Raw genomic sequence first — 24,481 nt, 5'->3', positions numbered from 1 at the left:
CACCACGTCTGTTGGACTGAAAATGTATTGCTACTGTACGTTAATTAAAACACACACAAATACATTTTTGGCCAACATACATTATTTTTTGCAATGCTACAGCAAACATGACATTTTGCTATAGCTATGAGATGTGAGGAGGCTAACGCAGGCTAAGTGTTAGCGACAGTAGGGGTTTCCTAGCATAACAGCTAGTTAGCTTAAAGTGTCTTGAAAATATTAACCAGAAAAAATATCATTGCATTGTTTAACAGGTTTTCATCCAGAATTCTGTTGGTTTTCCTCTTCAAGTACCTCACCATTTACAGTCAGAAGTTGGGTCTCTTGTGAGTACGGTCCATGAAATAATTGATAAGATTGTAAGTTCCCAGAAATAAAGAGAAAACGTGAGCAAGATGCTGTGTACGCGCCAGAGTAATTCACAGCTACTCGACCATGGTGAGGACACTTGTGAAACAGTATAACACCACAAATCACAGGAAGTGATATATTTTTAGTCTGTTTTCACTTGGCTTTCCGTGTTGATACTTTTCATACATTAAAATTCAAAAGACTGACAAGATCCCAGAGAAAACCAAAAATATCCACAGAAATGTGTGCTCCACCTGCCTGCCTGGTTAAAGTTAAAGGCTTTTATCAAAATCAAAAATAATTTTAAAAACAATAATATCAAGCAGAGATCAGTCCATGTTTGTGATTTGGTCCTAGATCTGTACATCAGAAGGAAGCACCTTAAACTTGAGAGGTTCCTTTCTGCTTTATAACTTAATTACTCATTTAAAATACAGTAAGTGAAGAAAAAGAAAAGAAAGACATCACAGTGAGGTGGGATGATGAGTTAGCAGCTGTTCCAGAATAAAAGCAGCATTTACTTTACAAGTTACAGGGTCGATTCTGAAGCTATTCAGAAGCAAGAAAAACACCACAGTAAACCAAGTCACTGCTCCATCCACTGTGTGTGGAACAATGCTAGACAGTCATATTGACTTCACAGTCCCATGGCACAGGGATGTGGATGTGAATTCATGAGATGGTTGACATTTAACCTGAAACAGCAAAGAAAAATGTGCTATGAATACCCGACATCCTGTAGGTCAGCTGTTAACGACTCGGCTGCACAAAACACAAAATCACTGCAGACTTCAATTCAACCTTTATTATCTTGTTCCTTTCCGCTTTAAATTAATTTCCTCTCCTTTTTGTAACATCTGAAATAAACGAAAACATCCTGAACAGGAGTGATAATAAAGACTGACTTAATTTAAATTGATACATAACAAAAAAAACAAACAGTAAAATATAACAGGTAATGTCTTTAACGTGTCTGTAAAACACTGTTCCAGCTCAGCTTGGTATGGTAGGATTTGGCATCTTAATAGAAATGCCTTCAGTTGGTTGCTTCGTCTTAAAAACAAAATATTCTCTTATTGCATTTGGCAGAAAAAAAAAATACAAACAGGAACAAAATGCTGCTAAAAAACACAACTTAATAAACATATGCAATAGTGCCAATGTTTTTGAACTTTTTAGCTATCACAATATCCAGACAGTCAAGCACGCAAACGTGTACACATACACACAAACACGCACACACACACCCCTTTCTCTCAAATGCAAGCTGTCAGATTAACATCTTTTTCACTTCCCTGACTGGAGCAGATAAGTGTTCAAAAGCAAGCACACACACACACACAAACGCACGCAAACACACATTTCTCATGAATCTCTCATGGACAAGAAAGAAAGAAACATTCAACATTGTAGCAATAACACAGACACTCCCGATATCATCATTATCTTCATCACATCCTCCTCTATTCGGTCATACTGTCATCACTCCTTTCATGCACACACAGGCAGGCAGGAGGGCACCTTGTACAGCGAGTAAATAAGTGATCAGAGTCATCATTAACATCATGACAATATATAATAACCAACTTGATTTCTCGAGTAAGAAAAAATACAATAGCGAGGTCAGTGTTTGAAGGGCAAAAAAAGAAAAAAAAAAAAAAAAGGACATCTCTGGATTTCCACAAAGTTTCACACATTTCTCTTTTCTTTTAAAACAGAAAGATAAATGATAAAACAACCAACGTACATCAACAAGGAGTTACAATTTTGCTTGTCAAATATAAGAGCAGTGTGTAACTGATGAGAAGGTGTGATGCTGCTGACATGGAGGGCGGGCGGCCGCTGGGTGTTAGCCAAGGCCACTGCTGTTGTAACATTTAATTGTCCTGTAAGGTCTGTGTAGTTGTGTTGTAGCTCTGTTTCAAAACATGGAGGGATTTGTGGAGGATGTATCAACAACAAACCCAGAGGCATATAGTGCAAGTTTGGCTAATGTTGTTTTTGTTTGATGTTTTTTTTTTTTTTTGACCCTGGGTCCCATGTCGATGGTATATTTCCACCAAGGTAGAGGTGTCGGTACCTTCTAGAAACGTTTTCCTTTTCATGACCTCAAAGGTTGCTGATCGTCCGTTTGACTCAGTAGTGTGGCGCCGTCCCAATATTTTTTTTTTTTTTTTTTTTTTTTAAACAAACTCCAGATCCTTCCCCACTCTCAAGCTTCCAAACATGAGAACTTAGAAGTACGCCAGCCAGGTCTGAGGGCTCAGTCTGCAAGTCTGAATTTTGAGATTCCACCATTAAATAGTAATACAAAAGAAAAAAGAAATTGTGGCACACTAAAAACAGCAATAGCTAAACTTGTTGACATGTACGACTCTGGCTGAGCCTGTCTACAGTGCATGCCTGAGTGATCGGGTCTCTGAATGCAGTTGGTGGGATTTGGAGTAAAAAGACAAAGAGCTATCCAGTTGAGTCCTACGAGTTTAATGGATTTCACCTTTTTCCCCCAGTTCAAGTTTTACTGTTGTCTTCATTTAAAGTTAAGCGGCTTAATTTGTATGTGTGAAAATAATGTGTGCATTTACTGCATGTAGCCTGTGTGTAGTATGAATGTGAAGTATCTGCATGTTGGGTGACCAGTGTAGCTTTAATTCATGTCATCTCTACATGTAAATAAATACAGAATGTGACATATGTATTATAACTTGGGTGTAAAATGTGTGTGTGCATGTGTGTGTGTCAGTCGGCCCCTCAGATGGAGTCGGCTCCCCCGCCCAGCAGGTCCCCTGGCAGCAGTGAGGCGGGGCTGCCCATCTGGTGACGATCCTCAAGTGCCGGGGAACCCCAGAGGCTACTGCTGGGGTACCCCGCCCCACTCATCCCTCCCATTCCGCCCCAGAGACCCTGCCTTCCAGCCTCCACACTTCCAGACCCGCCCACCCCGGTCCCATTGCTGCTCCACTGGGCAAAGATGCCCAGTCCGGGCCCCTGGGTGACAGACTGGTCCGATGAGCTGCCTGTGCTGTCCAGACTCTGCCACCCTGAGCTGGAATGCCCGGCTCCTCCGTTTCCTGCTCCTCCAGCGGTGGAACCTCCTTCCACTCCACCTCCCGTGCTGCTGCCTCCTGCTCCGCCTCTCTCGCAGCTACCTCCGTTACCATTAGCCCCCACAGCAGAGGCCGCTGTAGGCCCAGAGCCCGCAGAACTGGCTGTGGTTCCCCCGCTCCCTGCTCCTCCTGCCTGGGAATGTGCAATATAGCGAGCCACATCCTCCTCGCTCACAAACTCCGCCAAGATGGTGGTGTTACCCAGAACACACCTGGTAGAAACAAAAATTCTGTCACTCTCATGTTTTTGAAATAAATATTTTCTTTATTCTTTTTCCTTCCACATGATCTATAATTTACTATCTACACAGTGTGCAATGATAAATCACACTGTAAAACATGCAAGAAGTATGCAAGTTTCATATAAAACATAATAGTGGTGTAGAAGTTAATAACTTAAAATCAACTTTGGTCAACTGTAATTTTGTTGTTCTGTTCTGTACATTCATCCTGAGGTTTCTTCTATCTTTCCCCCCTTGTGAAATGGGTTCTTTTCTCAAGACTTTCTTCACTCTAATCAAGGGTCTATGGACAGATGATGTTCGTTCATTGTATAGAATGTAAAGCCCATTGAGGCAATGTGATTATGATTTTGGGTCATATAAATAAAATTAATTTGATTTGATTTGAAACTTAAGCTTTAGAACCTCCCTTCACAACCAGTGTGTAACATAATCCATCTACCAGTCCTTCTAAAGTTCAATAATTACCATGTTACAACCTGTGTACTTTATGGATTTACTGAGGTTATGTCAAGGAGTATTTCTTGGCTGTGTGGTTGTCACTTCCTAGAGTCTCTCCTGGTTGCTTGGTAACTGGTCACCAGCAGGAAATAGTATGGCAACTTGTCATCTCTACACATTATTTTTTGTATGGATTAAACAAATGAGATATGTTTTAATTAGTTAGCTTTAAAGGTGCTGGTGAGCTGAGTTTCTTGCCTGTCAACTAAGCAGGCTAGCTATCGCCCACCTCTTTCTGGTCATTATGCTGAGATAAGTTAACAAGCTCCTAGTTTCAGTTAAATAATCACTGTAGACATGTGTGAGTGATATAAGGATATTATCAAAACAACAGACGGTGTCTTACATGTGTAGTGCGCTTTGGGCTTTGGCTGCCTCCTGTTTGGAGCCGTAGCGAATCAGAGCGGTGCCCTGGGTCAGGCCAAGGTGAAAGGTCAGCAGAGGGCCATGCTGCATGCAGATGGTCCTCAGAGTTGAACCATCAATCTGCAGGAATATGCAAGATGAAAGATGGTGGTATGACATTTGGAGCAGTGTTTCCATGTAGTATTACTTTGTTGTGCATGATTAAGCTTTTTGAATGCATGAAGTCAGATAAAAAAAAAATAGTCTGGAAGTACTAGAACCGTTACAGATTTCGATATTTACAACCCCCCAATAATAAGACTATAAATAGTGTTTGTGTTTTACCTGTGGTGTGAGGTTACTGAGCACCAACCAGCAGCTTTCTCGAGAGCTGCCGTCACTCCAGGTCGAGCCTGCAGAGAGAGTAAACAGACGACAAAAAAAAATCTGAGTGGGAGTTTTCCACACTTCCTGTAAACACAATCCCACTCTGTTTTTACCCCTGGCTTCTCAAATGTACTAAATGATGAATAACTTCCACTGAGGGTTGGCTATTCTTCAAGATCAAATATAAATGGACTCTTAAGTTCAAAAGAGCACTCTGTTGTACCCTAGCAAACCAGCAGATCAGAGCCAGTTGTTCCATCTCCTTGGTACACTCAAATCAGCTGAATTTTTCAACAAGTCCTGTGCCTGAGTGAGGAGAAGGAACATCCATGTAACCCAAACAACATGAAAAATGCACTGGGGCATTACCAGTGGTGCTCGAGCCACCGCCCCAGCCCCGGCCAGCTAATCGAGGTGCTCCTCCCGACCAAGGTGAAGGTGATGGCTGCTTTTGACTTGCTAGACCTGGAGGTGGGCGGGACAGCTGTGACTGGCTGCTGCCGCGGCTGGCTTTCCAGGATTTGTGTCCGATGGGCTCTGGGGGCCAGCTGGTCTTGTAGTCTGTGTACTTTGCTGGAGGGCAACAGAAAAGTAGATGAGGGTCTCTGGTGGGATTTTTTTTACTATCATACCAATAAGTAAGACTACTCACAATTTACAGTTGTTAAGACTTATTTCCTATGTCTGAAGGAGGCGCCAATAGGCCTGACTCTCAAAAGCTTCCTTATATCTACTCTGGCTCTCGTTCAATATCACCAAAAAAACTTTTCTGGCATTCAAATTCTCTAGCTTGTTGAAGAAGCACATTTGGTAGATAGCTATTGCTAAAACTACAAACTAGCAACAGTCTTTTTAAAACATCAAGACAAATTATAACGTGTGAGACATAGACCGCCAGTAACAATCATTGTCATTATTGATTATTGTGTCAATTAATACATTGTTTGGCCGATAAAATAGTGGAAGGTCACAGTTTCTTAAAATCACAAGTTCCTAAAGCCCTTAGTGACACGTCTCCCAATTTCAGTCCAAAATCCATAAATATTCAGTTTACAATGTAAGCAAAAGAATGGCAGCCTCCATCCTGGGAAGCTGGAAATAGACAATGTTTACCACTTTTGTAAACTCAAACTGTCAAGTTGTCGATTATTTTTCATCAAGTAATCAATAAATCAAATCAATGTCTTGGCCCTATCAAAAAAAAAATGACAACCTGAGTTGTGTGCGTTGTTCAGGGGACTGTCTGAGGCACTGTAGGGCCAGGCACCAGGTGAAGGCAGCAAGGTGTTGAGGGGAGGGGTGGAATCTGCAAACAAAGGCAGCAACTGAATTAAACATTTTTTCCTTTCATAAAATACAAATGATTGTTCCAACAGACAGATCTAATCTATGAAGAGGTAATAGATCTCTAAAAAAGTACACAATAGCAAAGCTTTTTAAAATTAATTTATTCCTTTTACAAAAGGGAGCACAGGCAAAATTCTGGAAAAAAAACACAAAAAACATCAGTTCAACACCCAAAGAGACTTAGAAAATAAAATGCCATTAAATATCTTTTTTCTGTGTCATCACACACTTTATGGTAGGGAGAATTCTGCAGTTGGAGGGGTTATATGCTCACCGGTATTATCTTGTAACAATTGGTGCTCAGTATCATTGAGGTTGGGAGACACTGCGTTTCCCATCATGCTCCCTGGAGTCATGTAGGGGTCCGATTCAGGGTCGACACGGTCGATTCCCTTCCAGGGCACACCAGGCTGGAACTCTGAAGAGTGAACACAAGGTTTGTCTGTTGGAGCCAGTTCTTTGCAACAAAGTTCTAAGTTAGATGCACCGAACCTCAATTACCACAAGTAAAAGCAACTCTGATGAGTTACAGGGAATAACAGTCGTGCTCCTTGGTACGGAAATGTTTTTCTTCCGTTTTTAATCTTGTATCAAACCTTGTGGGATCCTCTAGCTCTGGATATCACTTTTAACTATGACTTGTCACTAACCAGGGGGCCAGCTGGGTGTGGTGGGAGGCTTGGAAACCATCTTGTTGCCAGGGGTGCGATGCCAGTTATCACCCAGCCCGTCTCCAACCATCATGTCGTACTGAGAGTAGGGCGAGCCCCCTGGCATCTTCATGGGGGTGACAGGACCTGGAATGTTGAAGGGTGATGACAATGCATGTTACAGCACTGAACACCAGATGGGTTCACTGATTACCTAAATATGCAACTTCACATCTAATCCCATTAACACTGTCTGCCTCACCAACCTCCCCTTCCATATCATGTAAAATACAACATTTGTATGAATGGAAACAAATTCAATAAACTCACCATTTTTGTGGAATGCGTTCTCAGGTGAGGAAGTGTCTGGAGAAGAGTGTCCCTCCATCATCCATTTGAAGCGGGACTGCTGACCCCCGAGGTCCTTCATGCTACCAGGGCCCCCAACCACGGAGCCACCCAGGTCCAGACCAGGGAGGTTCACCCCAGAACTAAACCCTGCTCACAGGCAGAGATGCCAAAATCAGAGGGATACATTAAGTTAAATGAAAGCCCTGGTGCAACAGACACATAACATGGCAACCTACTCTTAATTCACTAGCACAAAATCAAAGACATTTACAGACCCAAAATTATTATGGGTAAATACAGGACCACTGGGAAATGTAGTGCATGCCTACAACATTAAGTTAGCTTATGCTTTACAAGCACCATCCTCTAAATTTTTTATAAAAGATGATCGATTAACAATCACTCACCGGAGTATGGCCCGAGAGTTTTCTGGTGGAGGTCAGCCACAGATCCCACCAGACTTGGATGGGGCAGAGGATCAGCCCCAGGCAGTTTGGGACCCCCTCCGCCAACTCCAACGTGGTGGGAGGGGGAGAGTTTGGAGCTGCCACCTAAACCCCCAACCTGCTGCTGCTGCCTCTGCTGCTGGAGCACCGCCATGATCCTCGCCAGCTTAGGAGACAAAACAAGAGTTAGCAAGTGGGAGGAGGAAGTCAAAAAACTACAAAAGGAGTGAGGGACTGATGTTTAAGTTAAGTTCATGTGTACCTGTTGAGGGTCAGCCTGCTGTCGCACGTTTGGTGTGAACTTCCTCTGGTTTTGTAGTAGCTGCTGCTGCTGCTGCTGCTGCTGCTGTTGTGGCTGCTGCTGCTGCTGCTGGAGGAGGAGCTGACAAGCCTGAACAAACACAGATAGAAAGAAGCAGAAAAAGAAACAAAGGAGCAGTGAGATGACAACAGTGAAAAAATGCACTCTGTACAATTATTTTTAAAATACATGTCACTACATTTTGTACAATGTTTTGATGGTGACAGGGTTCCTTCACAGCTTCAGTTTCCAAAATATAATTTTTTTGATCCAATTGCTTAATTTGATTTCAAGGAATCCTAACCACATCACTCTATATAAGATTATTGCAGATGGTTTACAATCTCAATTTATTGAAATGTACTGTATGTTTGTACACAATGATATTCTTGATAAAAACTTTTATTTCCTAAATTATTCCTAACACTGTTCAGGACTGATAAATTGTCGCATCATGTGTCCACAAGACCTGTGGTGTAACCCTGCAGTGACTCTCAGAAATTAATATAATGCTGCTTCTCACCAGCTGAAACTGGATGTGAGGTGGATAGATGCTGCTGAGCATGGCAATATGCTGGGGGGACAGCTGTGGAGGGAACACACCTCCCCCCAATCCCGCCACTCCTCCCACGCCGCCAACACCCCCCACGCTCCCGCTGGGAGGGGGCATCTGCTTTAGCACGGAGCCTGGCACCTGGAGACAGACAACAGGAAGGCACACCTGTTACCACAGATTCGTTTTGGTGCTGTAACCACTAGCAACCACATTAGCTTACTGCTTCTCCCCAATTATCATTGATTCTCTTTCATGTTCTCATTTACTGGTGTTAACAAGTGAAGTGAAGTGAATAAAATTGATTCAATTCCTGGAAAGGACATGCGTTTCACTTTGTTTTCTTTAGAAGTAAGCAGGGAAACATAGCCAATGTTGTCCTGAAGAGTGATTATGCACACTAGGGACTGACTGACTGACCAATATACACCATTCATACAAACAGTAGGCCATGTTGTGTGAGCTCACAAAGAATGAATCAGACATTTATACACTATGCCAGAAAGTTCATGGCATAAATACAAGTCTATGAAGTACGCAATCGAACTCAGATCTGACCAGGCTAAACTGTGGATATACCAGCCGACATAACACAAGCTAATCGTAATAGGAGGATCCACCGAAATTGTGTTTTTTGCAAGAATGTTGAATTGGCATGGCAATATGTTAAACAAATTTCCAAGCTGAAGTAATTCTGTTTTTAATTGGTTACTCAGCAGCAAAATAAACAGCAAAGATGACTCACCCGACAACCCACACTGTTTTACACAGTCAACCCACATACTTCCTGTTTCACTGTTAGATGTTAAATACAGCTGTAAAGAAGACTGATTGCAGAAAATACGCAAAAGTATTAGTACCTGAGGTGACAGGAACTGATGAGGCACTTGCGCTCTTATCCCTGGGGACTGGTTTATGGGTGGGACATTTGGCTGGTGTCTTGACTGAGCCATCCCTCCACCACTGCCAAAGATACTGTGACTACCCTATGATTGAAGATGAAAATGAAACCTTAGAGGACCTATAACAGTAGAGGCGCATTCATGAAAAACATGCAGATAAGGCAAATCAGACAGGACGCATTTCGGGGGTATAACTGTACTAATCACTGGAAAACAGAAAACTACAAGAACCTAAAGTAAGGTTGGCTGGACAGAAACGAGAGGAGCAGTTATCTTACTTGTCTAAAAGGGATAGTGTGGTTGAAGAGGGAATGGGGCTTGTAGACAGTGGGTGGTGAGTACAGAGAGCAAGGACCCTCCTCCCCAAGGCACCAATCCTGATTGGTCAAAGGCAAGGTCTGTCACAGTGACAGCCAATAGGAGACCAATTTCAGTGGTGTTGAAGCGGGGAGGGAGGGGGAGATAGGGAGGAATGGGGTACACCAGGAGGACAAGGTAGAACCACAAGAGGAAATAAAGAACAGTGAGAAAGGACAAAATGTTATCCAGACGTGAGAAAGACATAAGACACGAAGACTGCTGACTGGGCAGAAAGGCATTACCTTATCATAATAGGACCCAGCATCCCCAGGTGCTGCCTCTTTGGAAACAGGTGGACGATAAGGCATCCCCCCTCCGACTCTTCCTCCCTTCCTCATATCTCCATTGTAATCGTTAATCCCCAAGCCTCTTTTCTCCACATCCATCTTCTTCTCCTGGAGAGAGCCTGGAGCCAGGTCAATGTTTGGCCCACTGGGATCATCATTCTGTCCAGCAGAAAAAGCCACCATCATTGACATCATCATCATCATGTAGGAAATATCCAACCTGCTATTCACCTGTAAGTGCATTTTATGCCTTACCAGTAACCCCATATTAGAGAACTGTCTGTTAATGGGGCTCATCCAAGAGTCTCCTCCACCAGCCTTTAGTGGACCCTGAAAGATATTAACAAAAGTAAGCAGTGGCTTATGAGATTTCATGAGATCATAAAGGGGCTAAGTAGCAGTATAAAACTCACCCATGACATAAGTCAAATATACTACAAAAAACAATCTATCCCTTTAAGAATGAATTACTCACATGGATGCTGCTCAGCTTTGTTTTCAAATAGATTATTTTTATTAGATCTTTTATTTTATTTTCCTTTATCAGATTATTTTAGAAATAACAAAGTTCAGAGCAGACTCCATCTGCTGAGGACACTAAGGTCCTATGGAGTACAGAGGGCACTCCTGACAATTTTCCTATGACTCTGTGGTGGATTGGGCCATTTTCTATGGTGTAGTCTGCTGGAGCAGCAGCAGCATCTTGGCAACAGGTAGGAAGAGATATGATAAATTTATCGAGAAGGCCAGCTCCATCCTGGGATGCTTTCTTGACCCACTGCAAGTGGTGGGAAAAAGCAGGATGACGCATAAGTCCCACCCCCTACAGTTCACTCTCATAGCACTGGGCAGCCTCTTCAGTGATAGACTGATACACCCCAAGTGTGTGACGGACAAGTATCACAGGCCCTCCCTTCCTGCTGCTGTCAGACTCTACAATCAGCAAGTGAGGTCTACTGGGAGTACACAAATCTTTTTCTATTTCTTACCATTTATTTTTACTATTATTATTGACATTACTGTCCTTTGGTTGCTGTGACACAGAAATGTCCTTGTTTGCAGGACAAACAAAGTAATTCTGAATCTGATTTCCCCCACCAGTAACCCACCTTGTTGCTGGGCTTCTTCCCAGCGTGGCTCTGTCCCCAGCCCCCGTTGCTTCCCTGTCCCCAAGACGACCCACTTCCCTGGGACCCAGTGCTGTTCCACATGCCACCTCCCTCCTCCTCCTCCTCCCAGCTTGAGTGACGCGAGGCTGCCACAGAGCTTTCTTTGTCCCCCCAGCCATCTTGCATAGACTTTGAACCTGCAGGAGAAGAGAACACATCTGAAATTGATATATTATATTTCTAAGTTTTCTGTTTGTGGACAATTAAGCATCCCAACATCCAAAATGCTATTTTGGAAAATCCAACTGTGAAGATATGCCATGGATAACAGCTGTGATTCAATCCACATGTGTTTTAGTTTTTATTTGATTTTCTAACCAGATTTGATGGGGTTGGGTGAAGCATTTCCCCAGCCTGTTGTCTTCCCTCCCACATCATCTGGGTCTCCCCAGCCAGTAGGGGTTTCAGTAGGCTTTCCCCAAGCTGCCGTGCCATTGTCTACTGTAGGACTAGTTGGAGAAGTACCACCCCAACCTGACGGACCTGCAGACACACATACACAACCAAGGTCAAGATGGAGTAACCTGGTAGAAGGACACAAACATTTCCCTTAGTGCAAGTCCAACTCCTAGACTCTGCACATGCAGACTGGGTTGTCACCAAGTTTTGTTCATGTAGTTTGAACATGAACAGTGCATGTTTACATGGGTTAGCAATGACAGTGTTTTAAAAGTGCTTGGGTAAGGACTATGGCAGCTCTCTTCCTCTCATAAACTTTGAACATTTTTGGCTTGATATGGTCTGGCACATTGATCTAAAATCAAAGCGTGCTCTCTGCAGCAACAGTACTACCCAGAGATTATTCAGTGAAAGAAAATGTGTTTTCACCTCAGCTGTGCTCAGTTGGAGCACCAACTGAAGCTGCAGTGCCTGACTGCCTGACTACTGTTAATGTGGTTTTAAAATGAAAATGCAGAGATAGCAAGCAGGTGGCTGGCTGAAAAACAACTTCCTCGCTCATGACTCAGTTGTCTCTTTGACATACTACACTACCACACAAACCTATAAAATGTGTCCAATCCTGTAAAGGCAGAAGTTTTAACATTGCATGTATGAGGTGTTAACATCTCCATAATTTTCATGGCAACAGTCGATACAGAACAATTGTCTCATGTTATGCTGTTGAACTGCCACAGCTGATTCACACATTACCTTTAAATAGCAGTGAAAAACTGTTGTTACAATGAGCCTCAAAGTTAAGCCTCAAGTGGCTCAAGTTCACAGTTTATGGTGTCTTACCCATAGCTGAAGGTTTTCCAGGTCCATGGCCAGGGTTGAAGTCTCTGTTACCTCCAAGCCCTTGAGCCTGCCTGCTAGGCTGCTGTTGTACTGGAGGTCCTTGCTGTTGCTGCTGCTGTTGTTGCTGTTGCTGTTGCTGCTGCTGCTGCTGCTGCTGCTGCTGCTGAGCCTGACCCTGGCTGTGTGGCTGTTGGCCAGCAGGTGCACTGTTCTTATCCCACAGGTTGACCGGCTTGTAGTTGTAATTGGTTGGGTCCCCCCATGCTGATGTTCCATCATCTATCTCGTTCTTCCTGCTTATAGATTGCGGTGAGGGTTCCTCCCAACCGCTTGGTTCAGATCCACTGCCACCTCCTCCAGAGCCACCAGGGATGGGCCCTGATGTCCAGCCAGAGCTTTGGTTCTGATTCTGGGCTTGAGGGATGGGTTTCCTCCCCCCGCCTCCTTGCATAGCCCCTTGGTCCAACACTTGCTGTCGCTGTGGATGCTGATTGCGGGGCTGTGATTGTTGCTGTTGCAGTTGTGCCTGCGGGCCTGTGATGGAACCCGACTGGCTGTTTGGCATCTGGTGCATTTTGTTTCCTCCACTCCAACTTTGATGGGGTTTGGACCCCATGGCCCCAACAACACCTACCCCACCTCCTCCACTCCCTCCTCCCCCTGCTCCCCAGGTTCTTCGGGGAGCACCTTCATCCCAGCTCCCCCAACCACCCACACCTGAATCCCCACCTGAGTTTCCTCCAATATTCCTCTCATCCTCCCATCCTCCTCCTCCACTGTTCGATTTGGACTGTTGCTCTCCCCAGTCCCTACCTGCACCAGCCTTCTGTCCTGATCCCCATCCACTTCCTCCTCCATTCCCTCCCAATTCTTTCCATCCCCCTGTCCCTTTCTCCTCCTGACTTCCTCCCCAGCCTCCACTCACTGGGTCACCCTGTTGCCTAAGATTACCCCATCCTCCTCCACTACTGTCTCTCCATTCTTCTTTGCCCCAACCAGTTGCCTCCTGGCCATCCCCAGCCCCCACTCCTCCTCCACCCCAGCCTGTAGACTTCCCCTGCTGGCTATGTCCCGGTATTACCCCTGACCCCATACCAGGTCCTGTTGTGGTCACTGGCCCAGATTGCAAGACGCCAAGATTTCTCATGTTGGGGGCTGAACTTGACGGGGCTCTCCCTGACAGAGAGGCCCCACTACTGCTACTGTTGCTGCTGCTCTCCCAGCCCTCTCCGGAGGACCCAGCAGACGAAGCCAGAGAAGGATTGACCCCAGGACCCATAGAATCAGTAATTTGGGTTCTAGGTCCACCAGAATACTGAGAAGAACCACCTAGAGAAGATGGGTGTTTTGATATAGCTGATGATGATCCTCCTTTATTTTGTCCTTTATGTTCTTCAAAGTCCCAGGCCGTGTTTTGTCGGATCTGTGTTTGTCCCCAGCCTGTGTTGGACAGAACCCGAGGGTCCAGATCAGACCGGCTGAGCAGGTTCTGTAAGGCATCTTCAGCATTAGGTGCCGGGCGTCGAGAGCGACTCTGACTGCTGTTAGGCCCACTCCCGTTTCTGGAATTTCCACCACTGGATGAAGATCCTCCCTGTGCTCCCTGTCCTTCTCCTCCCCCACCCCATTCCCCTGTTTCGCCCTCTCCCTTCTGATTGTCCCAAGCTCTGGCCATAGTGGTGGCTGTGGAGGAAGAGGAGGAGGTGGCAGGGGGATTACCAGCTGTGCTGCCCCCACTACTACTGCTGTTACTGCTGCAGGGTCCTCCCATTGCTTCACCTCCTGGATTAGCTCCTCCAATACCAGTGGAGCTCCCACCCCAATCTCCACCAGAAACTCCTCTCTCCCCTCCTACTCCTGATGACCCCCACCCTCCCTGAGATACTCCGGAGGTTTGACTACTGTTTCCCCCAGTTCCAGCACCGCCCCAAGCAGTAACCCCACTAGTTGAACTGGGATACCCCCAACCCGAGGTCCCATTATCTCCTTCAGCAGCCCCGAATCCACCTGTGCCACCTCCTCCGCCCTCCCAACCATCAGTCCTTGAGGCACCCGTTTTGGAGTTTGCTGCAGGGTAAGAAGGCTGGCCTCTCCATGAGGAGGCAAGGCTGTGGTCTCCCACACTCATCTCGCCTCCTCCCACACCACGGTCCATTCCTGCCCCCATCCCTTCCCCCCCTGCGATTTTTGGTCCCGCTGATTCGCTGTCCCACTTGCCCCCTCCGCCCATCTCTCTGTCTCTGGATTGCATTTGGTGAAGTTGGCGCTGATGGGTGCTTGATTGATTCACAGATAAAGGTGGGTGACCCCCCAGCACCCCGACTGCCCCACCTCCCAGGCCCAAGCCCAGGGAAGCAGAGTTGTTGGCAGACAAAGACCCTCCAGGGCCCTGGTGATGGAAGGAAGACGGCCCTCCTTCCCCTGCAGCAGCGGGCCCATCCTGCTGCACCAGGGCAGGCCAGGCCGAAGGGTTGGCATTTGGATTGAAATTGGCACCTGGAATCCCACTGCTGCCATCGACGGGGCCACTGGCATCATGGCTCCCTGGCACAGCGGAGGCTTTGGAAAGTGAGGAGGGTTGTAGCAGAGGCCCAGTTGCAGCTACTGCATTCCCTCCTCCAAGATGACCCTGGGAGGCAGCCATCCCCCATGCCACACCGTTGGACGACTGCATACATTCATTGGGCAAAGAGAACGTGGAAGTGGGTGAGGATTGGTTGCCAGAGGCACTGATGCTGTTCACAGGCATTCCGTTGTTGCTGCTTCCCCCTCCAGCCCCGGTGAAAGACGCTCCACCACCATCGCTGCCAGCGATGCTAGGCCACTCCTCCAGGTCGTTGCCATCGACAATCACCTTCTCCCTGCCCTGAGAGGAGGCCTGGCTGCCTGAGCTCGCCCCCCACATGGAATTTGCATAATTAGAAGTAGTAGTAGAAGCAGCAACTGATGATGAGGTGAGGGCCAATGAGGAGGCAGCTGCACCAGAATCTGAAAAAAATAAATAAATAAATAAAATAAAATTCCAAAAGAGAGTGACTTTAGGGCTCAAAATTATGAGATGATCTAAATGAACTTTGCATAAATTAGATCTATTCTTAATCTGACATACAGCATTGCTAACACTTACCTGAGACAGCAGCCATGTTTGCATTGGGGCCATCCCCTCCCCCTCCCCCTCCCAGCAGCATGGAGGACAGTGGCGGCTGACCCCTCTTCAGTAGCACTTTATGGTCCTGCTGGCAGCGGAATCGCGGCGGCACTTCTCTCGGCATGTAGCGTGGCTGCTGCTGAGGCGCCTGGGCTCCGCCTCCGCTACTTGTGCTGCCGTTTCCGGCAGCACTGGGGCTGCCAGCGGTGGAGGAAGAAATGGTGTTGGAGGTGGGCTGTCCGTTGGCCACCGCCAGGCGCTTGGCATTGTTGCCGCCCTGTGACGGGGTGGCAGCACTGCCAGGGCCCAAGGTGGCTGGGGATGGGGAGGCAGAAGGGGTGGGTCCAGGGCTGGGGGAGGCAGAGCTGCTCTGAGTGGCAGGAGACTGGGCAGATACCGGCTTGGTCGAGTCTGGCACTGCAGGAGATTAAATAAAGGATTTTACATGCAAGAAAGTACATCTTCTAAAGAATAGTGCACACTTCATTTTCTGTAAATGTAAACACTACCAAAATTTCTGATATGATGTAGATAGGGGATCAGAAGTCCCTGATACAGATGCTTTGGGTTTGTAATCGTTGCTCTTTGCCTTTCTTTCTTTGTCAAAACTACAAGAAGTAGATAATAAACACTACACTGAACTTTAAACATTATGAGAAGCTAAAGTGTTTTCTAGCATTTGGTTGCTAAGGCAAAGAAATGGTGATGCTAGAAAAATAATATCCCAAAAAAACCCGCAAATAACTTTCAGAAGACAGATGAAGTTTGGTAAACAGAACAATCCCCTGGAATCTATATCTTAACATATAAACATACATCACTGTGCTGTTTACCTTTGTTTTTTTGTTCTGTGACCTAAAATGAACAGAGAAAAACACTTATTATTAAATCATTCCTTAAAAACATCAAACATCAGCACAACAAGTGCCGAGTGCAAAGAAGTAAGTACGGAATAGGACAGGAGACAGCCTTGGGCTGACAAAAATCAAACTGTGATTGTGGTTAGTTTTTTTTTTTTTTTTTGTTGTTGTTTTTTTTAAGTACCAGGGTAATAAATGCATCAGCCCCCCTAATTCACGATCCTGTAGTTGTTGAGACATGCTATGTAACAGTATTCTCCACTGACAGGCATAATCCAAACATTATTGTTGACTGTTATGGTTTGGTCTTCTTCCCATTACTTCCATTTCACATTTTCAAAACAGTACACAACTAAGACAGCTTCTGTGTAATTCAAATCTTTGAGATCCCAATACAAATTAGTTTCATTAGATAAAATTATTATTAAAGTTTTATTTTATTTATTTATTCAAGAGCCTAGATCGAGTATTGCAACAAATACATAACCCCAAATAAGACAAATAGTATTCCTGACAAGTAACTCTAAAGGCAAACAATACAAAAAAAAATTCTCAAAACGTATTACACGGTTGATGAACGTGGAGTTGCAGAATGTTTGTTTAATGTGTCCAACCCAGACGGAGAAGCTGGCAAGTGGTTGTGAACATGCTCACCTTCTGAGAGGCTTCCCTTTTCCTTTTGTCGTCTTTTTTCCTTTTCTTGTCTTCCATGAACTACTGCTCCTGTCCTGATACTCCTTTCTTCTAGAAAAAAAAGGATAACATTCCAAGATGTGGTCACAGATTCAGCATTTTAATACCACTGAGTGTATATTTGTATAGCCGGTGTGTGTGTGTGTGTGTGTGTGTGTGTGTGTGTGTGTGTGTGTGTGTTACATTTTAAGTAAATCACTGCACAAAAAACAGACAAATAGTTAACGATGACTGCAGCAGAAATCAAAAGAAGAAAGACGCCATCACAGTTGCTATGTGTGGCCACGTGAGCCTCCATCCATGTATGCAAGTGACAATGGACTGCATGCCTGATTGGATGAATCAGCCATCAGGTGCTAGAGCTAAGAATACTACTGGACATGTGGGCAACAAACACAGTAATTATCCCTATCATAAGCATGCAGAATACTGTAAGCTGATCACACTGGTAGGTTCCAGTTTACAAGGGGCTTGATTTAGTCTGCCAACTCATCTCGTCAGCAGACTGACTGAATATGCATGTGGTCATGTCAGTGGCAAACTGATGCTCTGAGACCCAGGCCTGTGTTTTAATTGTCCCTAAAATGGAGTATGACACAATCTTCTGGATTAGACTCATCAACAGTTTAAGACAAGAAACTCAAAACAATAACATTAAATTATGCATTGTCATTGGGATCCACAATGCAATAACACAGAGCAGGCTGACATGGGCAAATCCAACTGACATATTGACATTGTCACTGTGATGTATGATGGCCAGGTAAGCTCAGCGGTATATAAGAATATGCCAATATTCTAACAGCTTCACAAGATTTCTCATCTTATGTCTCCACCTCAACTTATTCAAGAAAAGAACTATGGGTTTATCTATATATAAACCTCAATATATCAACCTGATTTAGTCGGTTTCGTTTTTGCTTAAGTCCCACAGCACTTCCAAACAGGAAAGATTCCTAGATTCAGAGACTACGAACCTGACATTCTTCCTGACCACAGGCCAGTGGATCAGAAAGCCAGACCCGATTAGTATGCTATTATACGTTGTCAGATGTGCTCTTTCAGATCACTAACATAAACTACACCACCTAATGTTAACGTACCTGTGTCATCCTGTCAACGTCGCTACAAGCTCGTCCGCATTTAGCCGTTAGCTTAACGTTACAGCAAAAAGATCTGAGCTTATTTGTGCTAGAAATGGAAAAGCCTTTTCAAAAATCAAAGACACTGGCGACCAAAGTTAATTAAACTGAAACGTGTATAAACGGGTAAGGGCTATCGGCCAAACACCTCCGATCCCGTCTTGCAGTTTATACAGACGACAGTTTTAGCTGCAGCTGCTGGTAAAATATTTCGTCGATAGCTAACATTAAGGAGTGGTTTCTGCCCATAACGTTACTTGAACAATACGCATACACAGACTAGCAGGCACGTTAACATGTTAAGGTTAACGAGATAAGCCAGCTGCCAAACATCGTAAATTAGGTAATCACTCTGTTCTGTGTTTACAACAGTCTTTAACAGCAAATACACCAAGCCCTGAGCCACCTCAATCTCTTATAATGCTACACAAGTGCTAATGCCATCGAACGTTAGCTAACTAGGTACGATAGGTTACCTACAGTCAGCAGCTACAAGTAGCCAGGCTAACGACGCTAGCTCGGCTGTCGAGCGAAATGGCAAGGTAACTCGTTCAATAATGTTGCAATCCATTAGCATGCATACCAATCATGAAACGCTGAAACGCTTAGAAATACTCGGCGTCCCTCCAGCTAGCGTTACTCACCTCAGGAATCACATATGAAGAAAAGCTAGCGTGCTAGCTAGCTTAGCTAAAGTGCTTCAGTGCGATTTTTTTTTTTTAGCTTTTTGAGGCATTCGTCGAGGCTACAAGAACAGCGACGCCTGAGCGGATAGTCAAGTAAGTGGCAGATGATGAAGATACACGCGTTACGAGCTACTGGTTCGTAAATAAGTACTAACGTTGTAATAGTGTAAACCCTAATGTGCAGAAGAATTTAAATTTCAAAGCGCTGTGGAGTCAGTCGGTTGACGGGCGGCCATTTTGCTGCTCAGCATGAAGCGTCTCCTGTGGCAGCTGCGTGGAAGCGCTGTGACTGGCTGGCTCCTGCCGAATGGGATGCATTAAAAAAAACCGCATGTTGACCTTCATAAACTTTTGACAGGCCAACTTAGCACCGCCGTGTGTGTCTTGTATGTAACAGCCCTGCTGAACGCATACGTTAAAGCTCGTCATAAACAGAAAAAAACGCACATTCCTCAGCGCTACTCCTAACTTTCTCTCTGTTAGCATGGGTCCAAAAAAGAGAGGAGCGAGGAAGAGGAAAACCGAGGAGGCTTTGGAAGGAGAAAACGAGGGAGAGCCTGCGGAGGAGGAGGCTGAGCAGAGAGCAGACAGGAGGAGGAAGGAGCGTGGGAATAAGAAGTACATCGGTGCCCATGTTGGCATCCAGGGTGAGTCCCTCATGTCATCTCGCTAGACTCTCCTGAAGTGGTAACATTAAACACCCGTTCAGTTCTTGTGTTGTGTCCTCATTTCTCCCTAGGCGGGATATGGAAAGCGGTGGACTCCTGCACAGAGATGGGCGGCAGCAGTTTCGCCCTGTTTCTGGGCTCCCAGCGGTCATGGAAGAGGCCTGCGCTGGACCAGACAGCCGCAGCCAAGTTCAGGGAGCAGTGTTCCCTGCAGGAGTATGACCCAGCTCACATCCTGCCCCACGGGTCCTACCTGATGAACTGTGGATCTCCTAAAGAGGGTTTGTCGACACTGATCGACGTCTCCTGCAGATTCTGTCCTTGACTTTTCTCCCGTGTTCTCTCGCACTCCTGCTCTTGTCTTGTGCTGGTTCCTCTAATCTCTTCCAACTGCGTCTTGTCTTCTCTTCCCTCCGGTTTGCCTGCCCATGTTGCACCCAGATGTGTTTGAGAAGAGCCAGGCCCTGCTGGTGGATGAGCTCAGCCGCTGCAGCCTCCTGGGCCTCAGCCTGTACAACTTCCACCCCGGCTCGTCCCTGGGCTCCATCACCACGGAGCAGTGTGTGGACAAGATAGCAGGGGCCATTAACCACGCTCACCAGCAAACACCTGCTGTGGTTACAGGTACAGGGGGTGGACCACTATGATGCCATAGCCATGCAGTTAAATTCCTGCTGAAATCCTTCTATCTGGGAATTGTTGAGACTGTCAAAGCCATTGATGCAACTCAGGTATTATTGATGTAGTGTATCTGAGCATCTGTTCAAATGGACTTGGTTCTGTGAGGGTGGGGGTTAATCTGAGACCACTGTACCTTCTTACTGATGAATTATTCTGATAATTTGAGACATTTTCCGGTAACTGTTACATGATGTTGCTGCATTTGTACCCTCTGCTATCTGCAGTTTATTAAAGAACTCCTGAAAAGCATAATTCCAAAGGCAGAGGTTGGATTAGCAATCTTTCTCAAATATAAAGGAGTTTTATACTCATCATTAGGTTAATACTTTTTTTTTTTAATTACAACTTGAATAGGTTTAAATGCTTCGAAAACCCATCAGTTTTCCCATACTATCCAGCACTATATTAACCCACTGACTGAAACACTCTGTTTTAGCGCCTGTCTCTTTAAGATCCACCTCCCCAGTACCAGCTCAGCCCTGATTCGTCAGCTCCCACACACCTGAGCATGCACCACTAACAACAACAGAGCAGCTGTGCTAAATTAATTTGTGGGTGCCAAACTAGCCGCTATGCACACATTATGCAAATACTTGACATGGTGATGTAGTGTGACATCACAAAGTCACGGAATTAGAGGCGTAACTACTGCTAAGGCGTTGCAGGGGCAGTGTTTTGTGGTAGTTTACACCGACTTTGACCTTTTTAACTTGCAGGATCTTTTACATGCACGAGAACATTTATCAAACACTGAAGGAAAAGAAAAATGTAAAAGCACAATGCCTCCTTTAACCAAGGTCTTATAATCCCTTTCAGAAAAACTGATTTTCCAAGAATATATTAAAGTTAGAGGTCAAAATGAGGCCAGCTAGTGATTGTTGCCAACAATGCAAAATGATGTAATGTAGCGAGGGGGGGGGGGGGGTGTGAACAAATCACAATGACATGCTTAACACAGGAAAACTCCTTTAGCAAAGAGGAACTGTGGCGGACCTCACTCACAATGACTCACTCTTAAGCGCGTATTTCCCTCAGCGATTACAGTGACTTTAATCCACACCTCTTGACTGCCTTGTCAAGCACAGAACATTATGTGCCTCATTGAAATAGCAACGTACTGCAAGACAATGCTTAATTGAGTATTTGAGTGTCAGTGCGTAGTGAGAAAACACTTGCAGTGGCAACCTAAGCCATTTCACACAAGCTCAAATCAGTTGTCACAATAATCACAAATCCCTTTGTGCATAATTGATGAAATTGGACTCTAATATATTTGTGACCCTGTCCACAAAGTTTGATATTCTACAGCCATTAAAAAAATTAAAATCTCATGTCATCATCTCATACAAAATCATTTGACCTCTGACTTTTGTGTTCATATATAACTTTAAATTTGCAGAAGTGACTGCAGGCTTGATACTGGCATTGCACTTGTTGTGATTCATGGCACAGGCCACAGTACTTTTATCTCGCATACCCCAAATGCTGCCGGTGTGACGAGAATGCACTACAGTGGAAGGGCTGCGAAAACACTGAAGAAGTGGCAAAAACCTGCCCTCAGGCTGTGCTTCAGGAATGAAAGAGGGCTGCCAAGCTGAATCTGCATGTGTATAAGGTGTTGTAGCAGATGGGTTGAATGAGAGCATCTTTTTCCTTTTTGCCCCCTGTGTGCACAGTTTTGGAGAACATGAGCGGTCAGGGCAGTACATTGGGCGGTAAGTTCTCCGAGCTGAAGAGCATCATAGACAAAGTGAGAGACCAGACCAGAGTTGGAGTGTGTCTAGATACCTGCCACGCCTTTGCTGCGGGTGAGTCAAACTTGGGGCTGATCTTCCTGTATCAGATCAAGTCCCTGTCAAGTGTCTTTTGGCACTATTTCCTCCTCCAGGCATGTTTTAACGTATGTTTTTTTTTTTTTTTTGTCCAATAAGGAAATTATTTTGTTAATCTTTAAAACTCCTTCTCCTTCATTTAAAATCCAGAATTAATAAGTCCAGTTCCCTCATCACATGTGTAGGAGCTGAATAATGGACCAAGGATTTGCATCCAAGCCATTTGTGGTGTCACAAATTATGCTCATAGACCCGCCTCTCAAACTCAAATTGTCAGTGAGCATGGTGGAAATTCCCACTTTGAGCGATAAGTGTGAAAACAACCTTCCTGTGTCAAATCTGCACAAACAGCATATCATTCTGCACGGTAAAGCTCAAACGTTCAACTATAAGGAAACACATTTTTGACTGGAGGTGGCCTGTAATGTCACGCCATATAAATTCCAATTGCGACATGGGTAGTTAAGCCTTAAAACATTTATTTCTGGGTCATTGTTTGCTCAAATTTCATTATGTGAATCTAAAGCCTGCGACGCGGAGGATTAGCATTTAAAGCCAGAAAATACTACAATTGGAATTAAGGTGGCAAGTGTTGTTTTCTTAGTGTTAAATTGTTGTTGTTCGTAGGCTACGACCTGGCTGCAGAGGGAGGAGTGAAGGCCATGCTTGACGAGTTTGATCAGGAAGTGGGGCTCCACTACCTTAGAGCCATCCATCTCAACGACTCCAAAGGTACAGCCAGGACTTTCACACAAAACTTTCACATTTATGAATTCAACTCTGCGGAGTAAACTTTAAACTGTCCTTTATGTCTTTTTTTTTTTTTTTTTTTTGCAGGTAAACTAGGCTGTAACCTCGATCGCCATGAAGACATCGGCAAGGGTCACATCGGAATCTCTGCTTTTCAGGACATTGTCAACGAGCCCAGACTGGACAACATCCCCCTGATCCTGGAGACACCTGGACGGTGAGATCAGTGGCTGAACAATGCCTGGGTGTGGTCTTTACATTGGAAATCTAAAAACAGCATGTCTTTACACTTACACTAAGTGGCTGTGGCTTAGGAGGAAGAACGCGTCTTCCACTAAGCATCTTGGCTAGATACTGATCCCCAAATTGCTCTCGATGGCTGGAATAGCTGAGCATAGAAATATCATGCAGCACTGTATTGCTCCTGGAAAAGAGTTCACAGTCTTTTCTGTTGGAGAGCCACTGTCTTTTTTTTTTTTTTTTTTTACTTTGTAGTGTTTTACTTTCAGATTTGACATGACTGTTATGTCTTTTCCCCAACAGGCCAGGATTCGAGTATGCAGAGCAGATTGAGCTTCTCTATTCCCTCTGTCAGAAGAAATAAAGAGCACTCTTACTGTTGTTGTATTAACACTGTTGAACTGAACTCTGAAATACCCACAGCTCACACATAGGTTCAGAAAATTGTGTGAAGTGTTTGTCGTGGAAGTTGACGAGTGGTGGAGCCCACATCTGTTTCATTGTTATCCACTGTGTTGACAGTTTCAGTGGGTTTTGTTCCTGAATGAAAACAAATGAATAAATGTGTTGCAAGTTTTTATTTGACATGTGAGGAGTGGTCTTGTTCACATTGAGCCACAAGGGGGCAGCAAGAACACACAAATGCAGCACAAACCTGACTTCACACTGCTCAACACTTTAGTGTCAGGAAAAGATCAGAAAATGTAACATTAATATTTGCTATAGTGCATTAAAAATGCATTAAATATGTGGGACCTGATATAGTTATTAACTTTTTTCAATATTTCATCTGTTCACATGTTCTGTTTACCCTTGTGCACATTAGTTGATGCATGTCTATAGTAAGAACTTAGAACGTAATGCAATTTATTTGAACTTCAGTCATGGTCTTTAACTGTAAAAGTATGAATTATATTTTTTCTGAATTAAATTAAATCAATTTGCAGTTGAAGTTTATGCATTCAGGCTTGGATGATTTTGGTGATGAAATGTTCCCACACAGCATATTTACACAAAGATGCCAGACATAAAGGAACAAGCAGGCAGTAATATTCAATGGACATGATATATCACTAATTAAGTCACCTTAAGGGCCAAGATAAAGGTAATCCTGCGATCAGGACAGATGCAACAGCCGCCAAATGGTGCAATCATCACCTCCAATTCAATTTACATCTGACAGTTGTCACATATGTATTTTTAAGGACCCCCTACAACACCAACACACGGCACTCTCATCCAC

At 44.7% G+C, this 24,481-nt stretch overlaps 2 protein-coding genes across 7 annotated transcripts; one reads left to right on the top strand and one right to left on the bottom strand.

Annotated features, from left to right (window-relative positions):
- Positions 1-1,141: 1,141 nt before the first annotated feature.
- Positions 1,142-19,164, bottom strand: tnrc6b (trinucleotide repeat containing adaptor 6B). Of its 3 annotated transcripts, none has more exons than XM_037082011.1 (21): positions 19,026-19,164; positions 17,201-17,290; positions 16,520-16,541; positions 15,666-16,103; positions 12,539-15,526; positions 11,618-11,782; positions 11,240-11,436; positions 10,386-10,460; positions 10,086-10,289; positions 9,442-9,567; positions 8,552-8,722; positions 7,990-8,118; positions 7,689-7,893; positions 7,261-7,428; positions 6,931-7,077; positions 6,555-6,698; positions 6,147-6,239; positions 5,303-5,506; positions 4,892-4,959; positions 4,548-4,687; positions 1,142-3,670 (listed from the first exon to the last, which is right to left on the bottom strand). In XM_037082011.1, exons 2-21 carry the CDS (start codon positions 17,255-17,257, stop codon positions 3,103-3,105), a joined length of 6,309 nt encoding a protein of 2,102 aa, XP_036937906.1. In that variant the 5' UTR covers positions 17,258-17,290; positions 19,026-19,164; the 3' UTR covers positions 1,142-3,102. The 3 variants fall into 3 exon arrangements, with proteins under 3 accessions (XP_036937906.1, XP_036937907.1, XP_036937908.1); XM_037082012.1 differs by having other exon boundaries at positions 17,201-17,287; XM_037082013.1 differs by lacking the exon at positions 19,026-19,164 and adding an exon at positions 18,343-18,477.
- Positions 17,980-23,823, top strand: si:ch211-141o9.10 (probable endonuclease 4). Of its 4 annotated transcripts, none has more exons than XM_037082020.1 (9): positions 18,389-18,507; positions 19,105-19,160; positions 19,551-19,714; positions 19,807-20,016; positions 20,177-20,359; positions 22,093-22,224; positions 22,876-22,980; positions 23,086-23,215; positions 23,542-23,823. In XM_037082020.1, the coding sequence occupies exons 3-9, from the start codon at positions 19,552-19,554 to the stop codon at positions 23,600-23,602; spliced, it is 984 nt and encodes a 327-aa protein (XP_036937915.1). In that variant the 5' UTR covers positions 18,389-18,507; positions 19,105-19,160; position 19,551; the 3' UTR covers positions 23,603-23,823. The 4 variants fall into 4 exon arrangements, with proteins under 4 accessions (XP_036937912.1, XP_036937915.1, XP_036937916.1 ...); XM_037082021.1 differs by lacking the exon at positions 18,389-18,507 and adding an exon at positions 18,798-18,923; XM_037082017.1 differs by lacking the exons at positions 18,389-18,507; positions 19,105-19,160 and adding an exon at positions 17,980-18,002.
- Positions 23,824-24,481: the final 658 nt, after the last annotated feature.

This window comes from Acanthopagrus latus, chromosome 20 (assembly GCF_904848185.1).
Source record: "Acanthopagrus latus isolate v.2019 chromosome 20, fAcaLat1.1, whole genome shotgun sequence".
Lineage (NCBI taxonomy): Eukaryota > Metazoa > Chordata > Actinopteri > Spariformes > Sparidae > Acanthopagrus > Acanthopagrus latus.
This window is presented reverse-complemented; position numbering and strand designations above follow the sequence as displayed.